We start from the raw sequence: 9560 nt of genomic DNA on the forward strand, positions 1-9560 counted from the left end.
CTTCTAAACTTTGTGTCCATGAGTTTCTGCAGGTTCCTGATCCAAAATCATGAAAATCATTAAAATCAGATTTTTCCCCCTAATTTTCTGAAACTGATTCATGAAAATCTTTGAGGTCTGAGTAATTTAATTAAAAGTTTTTGTTCTGTGTTTCAAACTAAAAGATAAAAAAAAATATATTTATTATTCATAACCTTTTTATATACTTATTTATTTTAAAAAAATCCTTTAAATTTTTCTTTTTTAACCATTTTTGTTTAAATTTTTAGGTACATTTTCAGGTTAGATAACAGTTGAATCAAAACCTAAATATCTAAACACATATTTTCACACATCATCTTTTCTTGTGAGAAGAAGATTGTGTGACGTGTCCTCCAGCTTTAACAGGCGCTGGCGGCGGCGGGAAAAGCACTTTGAAAGCTCGCCGCTCTGCTCTCCATGCGGCCTCTACTGAGTCTGAGAAGCAAAAGAAAAAGACTTTATACAATTCAAAACAACAAAAACAAAACTGTCGTGGAACAATCATTTGCCGCTGAAGGATTACTCTGCAGTGACTGTTGTGTAAAATAACAAACTCTCTGCTTCTGACTTTTCATTCTTGTGTTTTTCTGACTGTTCTCTGTAAAGTTCTCTCACATGAAGATCTGTGTCTGCGTCTGCTGTGAATATTAACACTTCCTGTTGGGTTCTTCGTGTGCTCGAAATATGACAAATAAACAAACTGAACACTAACCTCTGTCTTCACATCTGTGCTTCTTCTTCGTTTTCTGGCTGTGAAATAACTTCACTAACACCACAGGAACTCCTGAAGTATTGGGATTTCTTTCTGCGCAGAGGTCAAATAAATGGTTGTTTGCCTGCTTTTAAGGATAATTTCCACATTTTTCACTAAAAACATGACACATATTTGCTTTGGAATGATAGTTATTTGTTCTGTCACAACCCGACTGGTTCTCCTGACTCATATTAGAGAAGAAAAAGCAAAAATGAACACAAGAAAGTGGAAAGAAGACACTTTGTTGTGTAAAAACTCTGTCCTGCGAAGGGAAAGGAGACAATAATGTGCCAGTTATTTAAAAAAAATAATGATAAAAAGTCATAAAAGTCCCTCTACAGCTGTTTTTTTATTTATAATAAAATTGTTCCCAGTGTTTTTTTATCTATGATGATGCAGTTTTTAGTCAAAAAGCTTGTTTTGTTTTTTAAGACATATTTTCTGCAGAGCAGCAGGAGTTCATTTGAAATTCACCTCTGGAGTGTGGCCCCCACAGCCTCCACTAATTTCCCATCAGCCCCTTGTTTACAGTCTCTCCAGCTATCTTATAGCACCTCACAAGCTCAAGCTAACATCAGTGTAGCAAAAAAAGAAAAAGTTTAAAGACGAGGAAAACAAAGACGTACATGGATCTATTTGTCTGCACGTTATGCATCAGAATGGAGCAGAGCAGGGAGACTTTAGCCCCGCCCATTTCAGCTGCTGCATTATGAATTTAAGCTTTTTCGTCTGGTCCTGATCCATCACCGTATCAATAGATACTCAGAAACACCGTTAATCTTGAATATTTATATACATATCAGCTACAAGAACATGTTTAAAATAGAAGGTATGTCAGAGTCAGCTGCTCCCTGCTAAAGCTGCCATCACCCAATCTAAACGGCTGAAAAAGAACAAACAAAGATCACAAATCAAGAAAGCCTGAAGCTAAAAGAACAAAATTCCAGTTCAAAAAAACTGAGATTTTTCTCACATGAACCAAGATTAGGCAAAAAGTTTATTAAACACTCGCAAAATAATCCAATAATCTGAGATTAACAGTGGCTCTGTGTGTTCTTTGATTGATGTTCATCAAATCAGTGGCCAAGTGGAGGAGCGTCCGCCCTGAGATTATGGGTTTGAAACCTTTAGACTCCCATTCCTGTGAAGGACTCACCATCCAGGCTTCCCCATGACTGCAGCTCATGGCTCTATCATGTTTAGTTTATATATCGAACAATTTAAATATACATATAAATCAGGGAACCTGTAAATTCCCAAATATACAGAAATGTGAAGATGTCTAAACTCGAATCCATAAAGGAGAAGACATTTCCCAAAAGAATTTGAACTCAAGCAAATATGCAAAAAATATTTGTTGAGATGTCTCTGGAAAATGGAGAAACAAAAAAATAATTATCTTTGAAAAATTGAGAAAATAAGCACCTGTGTCATTTTCTATTTAAAGATAAAAATGTTTTTATCTTAGTTTTTATGTCGATGAAAGATAAACATGCAACTTTTGTATATATATATAATTTTTTTTTTTTACTTTCATCTTAAATACTTCCTGTCCTGTTCAAACTCAAAGCGGATCATTCCACCTACAGAAGGAACCGTCAGCATTTAGGTTTAGATGAATAAACGTTGAAGTTTTCAGAAAGTTCTCTGATTGTACTTGTGGGCTAAAACAGTCCAGGTATTGATGGATTGGGATTTACTGATTTGTTTGGCTGTTTGGTGAAACACAGAGTAACAAGATGGAAAAAAAAAAGTAAGGTTAAATTTATCCCGAGTCTGGAACTCTCCGTCACTCAGGAATGTTCATCTTCTCTTTCATTAGCCGAGCCTGGAGGCTCCGACAGCCACAAAAGAGCTTCAGCGGCTTTTGTTGCAGATAAAGATTCAGAGGGGGGTTACCATGACAACGGGACGAGTGGAAGCTCAGGATTTTGAGAAACTTAAAAAAAAGAAAAACTTCTTGGAGCCTCAGCATTCCTTCAGGCCGTCATGGTTCATCCTTTGCTCTAATAACTTCCAGAGCGAATCCGTCAGTTCAGTTTCCATACTTGTCTGTCTTCTTCAGGAGACGCCACGTACCTGGACATCTTCAGGGAGTTCTCCCACATGGCGTCCCACAACCCAGAGAAGCTGAAGCGGAGGAGCCTGCACTTCCGACACTCTTTCAGGTAGTCCAAGCGGACTTTCAGCATTTGAAGGAGAACAACTTTCCATCAGGAGTGAGAAGAAAGCTAACCATTCGGTGGTTTCCAGGACTTGTTTGACCTGAACGGATGAACTGTATCTTAACTGAAGCTTTTATTTTGATAGGACTCTGTTTGGTGAGGATTTGCTGGTCTTTTCCTCTCTGTTGTATAAAAACAAGAAGGTTAAACTTTTTCTGAACTTTAACTTGAGCACTTGGTCATTGTTTTTGAAAATAATTTTTTTTACTTTTTCATTTATTGATTTACTGAAGGAAATTCATTGATAGTTTTTGTTTTTATTTCCTCCTTAAAGTACATTTCATGCATGCACGTCAGTATACTTCATATTCTACAGTTAATAAACATCATACCCTCAATAAGTTCCTGCCATCTCAAAGTCACAGTGTTATAGTTTTTATTGGCTATGCTGGTGTAGTCCTTTGGATTTTTGGTTTGAATGTACTTTCAGCACCACTATGTAAAAGCATTATTGTCTTTGTTTTTATTTTTGTTTTTACTTTCCCGTGAACTTGCTTTAGAAGCAGAATGGTTAATATATGTGAAGCTGACGAGCAAATAAAAGCAGTTTGTATGAAACTCTGGTTCTCCTGCTTCTTTTCTGCTGGAAACACTGCCCTCTTGTGTTCAGACGCAGTAGTGCTGTCAATTCAAATATTTGTATTTAACCTCTTTTTAGCTTAAAAAAACATATATGTTTATTTTTGTGTAAATATATAGAAAGAAAATCTTAAACAAGCTGTAAAGAGGTTGAGCAGTAAGTTAAAGAGCAAAAATCAGTGAGAGAAATGAATTGAAGATGCATCCTTGCATTTATTTTGAGGGAAAAAAAGATTTCATAAGAGCCAGTCAAATGAGGTTAAAACCTTGGCTCTTTAACCCCTTCATCCCTGAATTATTTCAAATTATATAAAAACTTCTCTTGTGTTTTTGTGAAAATATTGGATTCAATAGTATGTTGGGAATTAGCAAAAAATACGGCATGAAGGGGTTAAATTTACACTATTTGGTAATTGTTAAGGTACCTTTACCTGTACAGTAGTTGTTTATCAGTGGATTAAGGACAAACAATGGCTTTATGTTTCAAAGTTTTTGTTTTCATTACATTTTATTTATCTATTTTCTGTCATTAGTGGTAACATTTAATTATTTAGGTCATAGATTTTTCATAAAAGAGGCAAATTAAATAAATAAATAAAAGACACTGAACTTTTAAGTCTGGGTTAGAGGGAGCCTGGCAGGTTTGATGCTTATAAATATATATCTGTCTAAATTTCACTAAATGCTGTTTAAAAAAAACGATGCTAATAAAAAAAAGCTCTCGCAGTTCTTTAAATAACCACAAGAGGGCGGCAAAACACTGTAATGACTTTCTTCGGGCAGAAGTCGCTGAAATCTGTGGAACTTTTTCCTGTAAATTATGAAACCCAGTTGTTTGTTGCTTCATATTTTTAGATAATACATTTCTACTTATGGGGAACCTTCTGGGCCTCCATACTCTGGAAATTTGTGTTTTAATGCTCGGGGGAAAAAAGTAATCAGTCATGAAATCCCGAAAGCTTTGACCAAACATCTATTTTTTTTTCTTTTAGCACTTCTGTTTTTTTTTTTAATTCCACCACCAAGTCTAATACTTTTGGGATGCATACAACTTGATTTTTAACGATTTTGAACATTTCAGAGAAATATACTCAAAAACATTTTTTTAATTATTTCTTACTATTAAGAGATGCAAGAGATTTCCTCTCTAGGAACATCACATATTTATAAACTTTACATGTTTCATGCTCCTTTTTTGTTTTGTATTATTTTGCCCCAGTATAAAAAATCCATATTTTTCCATAAGACAAAAATAAGTTATGTTCATTAGCCTTTTTAAAATATATATTTGTTTACAGTCTAAAATTGTCCAAGTTGAAAGACTCCTTATTAAACGTGCAGAGTGGCCCACTCGTGTAAATACACGATCTTGGTACTGGAACAGTCCATCACGTCTATCACGTCCTGCAGCTGCGCAGGAGAGGAAGTGGGTCGAGCTGAGCGGACGGGTCGCGAGCGACGATGGAGCCGTGTCCGCGCGCCGCTTCATCCCACCATGGTGTCTGAAGCACCGGGGCTCACGCCGCACGCGCTTCCCGCTCAACTGACGACGATGTGACTGCGGAGTCGGGGATGAGTCGATGCCCGTCGGAAGCTAGCTGGCTGTCGGCTCGGTGAGCGCTCGTCCCCGCCGCTGCAGGCGGAGCTCCGGCTGGAACACGGAGCTCAGCCTGATCCGCTGCAGCTCCACGCAGACTCCGGAGAGAGGACGGTGATGGTGATGGTGACGAGGCCCTAGATGTCCGTTCTGCAGCGGTGTGCGCAGTCAGGTACGCCAGCTGTTGTCAAACACCTGGACTAATAGAAAATGAGGGAATTCAGACTGTTTTTAACTCTTAAAACGTTTAATTTTCGTGATTCGAGTGTCCTCATTGGTTAATAATCCGTCAACTTTCTGCTTTTTAATTTGGCAAATACATTTTTCTAAAAGAAATTACCCATCAGCCACTTTGATGGAGTTAATCAAACACTCAAGCAGCCAAAAGCGTCATTAAATACTTTGAAAAGTTGCATCAAAAACGTACTTTCCTAACTTTTCCCTTAACTTAAGCCGTAAAAAATTAAAATGTAGAATAAAAATAATAAAATAAACAGTTTGTTCCAGAACATTGGTTAGGTATCAATTGATATTTCACAATCGACTTCAGTGTCTGTAACGTTTACAAAAAACTTTATTGATCTCAATAAAATAAACTTCAAAATAAAAGTTGTGTTTTAAATGAAGTGTTATAAAACCAATAACAAATAACCAAATAAATAAACAACATTCAGTGTGTTGGAAAAATCAAATATTCCCCTAAAGTAACAGAATTTAAAACTTCCTATGAAAAAAACATGTATATGAACGTGTAGTACTCAAATACTATGTTTGTATTTATTGTGAAGAGCCTGTTGATCCAGGAACATGGATCACAGAGTTAAGTGAGATATTTTCCATGTTATGAAACTATTCAAATTAGTATTTTATTTACAAACCTGGTCGAGTTTAGTCAAGTTTGGACATTTTTCCCAAAAAATTAGCTCAAACTTCACTTGAAATAAAAGCGATATTTGGCTTTTAATGTAAACTTCAGTGTTCTCCTGTAACGACATTCATGTAAACTGGATCTGGTGCATATAAAGTCTGTGTATTTTTTGGTAAAAAATAAATTATTTTTTTCATATATCCAAGGGAAACCGCATTTACAGTAAAAAAATAAAAATAATATTCTAATATCTTATTATGTATATTGTTATATATTATTATATATTATAATAAAATGTGTTATCGTGTATTTTTTGTCACATTACAGCTCATGACTTGATTCTGTTTGTTCTATGTTTTTCTCTTTTATTTATTTATTTTTGAAAATTCAAGCCCTCCATTTTCAGAAATTATGTTTCAGTTGAAAAAAAAACTTTTTTTTTTTTTACAATGTTCATTTTTCTTGAAAAACACAGAATGTTTTATCATCTTTATAAGCCTATTTTTTTATCAGATATAAGTCGCTCCTGAGTATAAGTCTCACCTGACAATTGGAAAACTAAGGATGAGCTGATCTGATCACGTATTTGGAATTGGCGCTGATCATGTAGTATCAATCACTCAATCGGAATTGGATACTTTATCCGGATCAGGGATCAGATTTTGATTTTGTTCTTCTTTTTAATTAGTGGTTTATATTTAAATCTTATTATTACATAGTGTGGGCGATATGAGAAAAATTGTATATCACAATGATTTTATATCACAACAACGATATATATCACGATGTATCACAATAAAATATATTTTCAGTTATTCTTAAAAAAAATTTGACAAAAATGTCATTACTTACTTTTCTGATTTTATTTTTTCAATGAACATGTAACATAATCGTCTTAAATGAGAAACATTTTTTAAAAGTTTCAGATTTCTTAATAGAAAAAACAAATTATTGCACAGAAGTATTATTATGTATTTATTACAGATAAATACTAATAGATAAATGGACACTTCCTAGTCCGAACCCTCAAATACTGATTCAACTGGAGATGTTTATTTTTATAGAACACACAAATGTTTTAGGTTTCTGCTACAGACTTAAGCAAACTCCTCAAAACAGAGTTCTGGTTACGAGGTCTATTCTAAATGTTTGCTCACTAAAGATCCACCTGAAGTTAGAGCAGGTCAGCTGCCTCGCTCATTGGCTGCAGGCAGTTCTGATCCTTCAACATCACGGCCTCTCCTTCCCTCCACAGACATGGCGTCACAACTCCAGGGGTTCTCCTCTCCCTCCGTATCCTCCAGCGGCTATTCCCGCTCAAAGCGGCTGAAAGTGGAGAACCCCGGCTGGGAGGTGTCCAATCAGCTGTCGGATAGCGCCTACTACCAGCACAGCCCGTCCCATGGGGGGGCCGCCGCCTCCACCTCCGGCGCCAGCTTCAACCCGGTGTACAATTCCATCCAGGTTCCTCCACCCGCCGCCAGCTCTCGAGAGCAGACGGTGGTGCGGGCCGCCGACAGCACCGGCAGCCTCCACGCACCGCCCTCCTCCTCGTCGTCCTCTTCCTCCTCCAGCCGCAACAACAAGGATGCGGGGTCGTCCTCCCGGGCCTGCGACCTTCCGCCGAAGCAGTACAGCTTGAAGAGGAAGAGCGAGGAGGTGGACAGCAGCGACAGCGTCCAGATTCTGGAGGAGCTCTCGGCGCCAGTGGTCTCCAACCGCACGGGCGGCGGCGGGACCACTACTGCTCAGTCCATAGCACACTCCACCTCCACCACCAAGAGCAGCAACTCCCACAGCGAGGGCGACTACCAGCTGGTGCAGCACGAGATCCTGTGCTCCATGTCCAACAGCTACGAGGTGCTGGAGTTTCTGGGGCGTGGCACCTTCGGACAGGTGGCCAAATGCTGGAAGAGGGGCACAAATGAGATAGTGGCCATTAAAATATTGAAGAATCATCCTTCGTATGCTCGACAAGGCCAAATCGAGGTATGTGGATGGAAAGCAGAAGTTTTATAGACCTACATGGGAATAATGGCTGACGTTCCTTCATGTTTAGCTACACTGTGAGCTAAACTCTTCAGATTTTCTCCTTGATGGTTTGTGATCCAGAAGGAATCTGCAGTTTTTTGTTGGTTCCTGAATGTGTCCCATTGGTATCAGTCTGTAGTGGTTGATTGGTCTCATCAGTTCAGGTTTAGGGAGGACTTCATCCTCTGCTCCTTGGTGTCACGATTCTGGCTAAATTAACTGCAATTATTCATTTCTACTCCACGATCAATTTCAAACGGGCGGCATTTCTGTCACTACCAAATCCAAGTCCCTGATTGGTCAAAGTTCAACTTGCTTAACTCTCAACCGGCGTTTAATGAACACACAATTTGTACATAGAGCACAAAGACGGTTGTGGAAAATTGAACCGAAGAGAGAAGCCGACGTTATTTCATTTAATCTTGTTTTTATACCAGAAACTAATGAAGGACAGAAGCTTCACGATTCATTAAAAGTTTTAACTAACTATCATATTAATTGTCTTTATAGTGTGAATGCTTAGTAAGCATTCACACTATAGTGATTCTCCTGCTCCTTTCAATACGCTTTTCAGCTTGTAAAAACTCAATCATAATTCAAGTGTGTTAAATTGAAACTTAGGTTTTGTTTTTAGCATGTTGCTAACTGTTTTTGGCTAACTTAGACATGTTTCCAGTTTTTTAGCTAATTTGGAGCTAAGCTAACATTTTAGCATTTTACTAGCTGTTTTTGGCTAACGTAAACATGTTTCCAGTTTTTTTTTTTTAGCTAATTTGGAGTTCAACTATCATTTTAGCATTTTTGGCTAGCTGTTTTTGGTTAACATGGAAATGTTTCTAGTTTTTTAGAAAATGTGGAGTTAAGATAACATTTTAGCATTTTGCTAGCTGTTTTTGGCTTATTTAAACACATTTCCAGTATTCTGGCTAAGTTGGCATTTAGCTAATATTTTACCAAGCTTTCAGCTTCAGCATTTTCAGCTAACTGCTCTGGCATGCGGCCACATTCAGCTTACAGCATTCACACTTTTATTATCGCAGGTAATGCTATATACAGTATCTAGTTTTTAGTTAGTTTAAAGCTAACGATGGTTAAGATGTGTGCTTTACACCCATTTTGCGCATGACCCGATTAGTCGACTAATCAGAAAAAATAATGCGTGATTAGTCAATTATTAAAATAATCGTTCGTTGCAGCCCTAATTTCATGATGCAGTTACCATGACGTCAATCGCATGTTCTATTTTCATGATGTACTTTATGACCCGTAAGTGAAGACACTCCTCCGCTTCCTTTTGAGATCCGTCTGCTCCTCTCTACAACCTTCCGTTGGCCCAGACAACCAAAAAATGTGGCTCAGGCTTTACGTCCCCAAACATTGCTTACATCTCAGTTATTATGGTCTTGTGTGGTTGATAAACCTCCAGTAACATTGTCCTTCGTCTTCCCCCGCAGGTGAGCATCCTCAGCCGTCTGAGCACGGAGA

The 9560-nt window shown here is 37.7% G+C and overlaps 2 protein-coding genes across 6 annotated transcripts in view; both read left to right on the plus strand.

The window, feature by feature from the left end:
• The window catches only part of acap3a (ArfGAP with coiled-coil, ankyrin repeat and PH domains 3a), a 70238-nt gene extending 66680 nt beyond the window's left edge, over window positions 1–3558 (plus strand). For all 4 annotated transcript variants that reach the window (XM_024293584.2, XM_024293585.2, XM_024293586.2 and 1 more), the window contains exon 25: window positions 2841–3558. In XM_024293584.2, the coding sequence (XP_024149352.1) occupies window positions 2841–2947 (107 nt within the window). In that variant the 3' untranslated portion in view covers window positions 2948–3558. The remainder of the gene's footprint in view (window positions 1–2840) is intronic.
• A 1226-nt stretch (window positions 3559–4784) lies between these two features.
• hipk1a (homeodomain interacting protein kinase 1a) overlaps window positions 4785–9560 on the plus strand; it is a 14810-nt gene continuing 10034 nt past the window's right edge. Inside the window, exons 1-2 of one of the 2 annotated variants that reach the window (XM_024293582.2) lie at window positions 4785–5348; window positions 7300–8033. In XM_024293582.2, coding sequence (XP_024149350.1) covers window positions 5318–5348; window positions 7300–8033 — 765 coding nt within the window. In that variant the 5' untranslated portion in view covers window positions 4785–5317. The remainder of the gene's footprint in view (window positions 5349–7299; window positions 8034–9560) is intronic. The other variant, XM_024293581.2, reaches the window with a different exon arrangement.

Source organism: Oryzias melastigma, linkage group LG7 (assembly GCF_002922805.2).
Source record: "Oryzias melastigma strain HK-1 linkage group LG7, ASM292280v2, whole genome shotgun sequence".
Taxonomy (NCBI): Eukaryota; Metazoa; Chordata; class Actinopteri; order Beloniformes; family Adrianichthyidae; genus Oryzias; species Oryzias melastigma.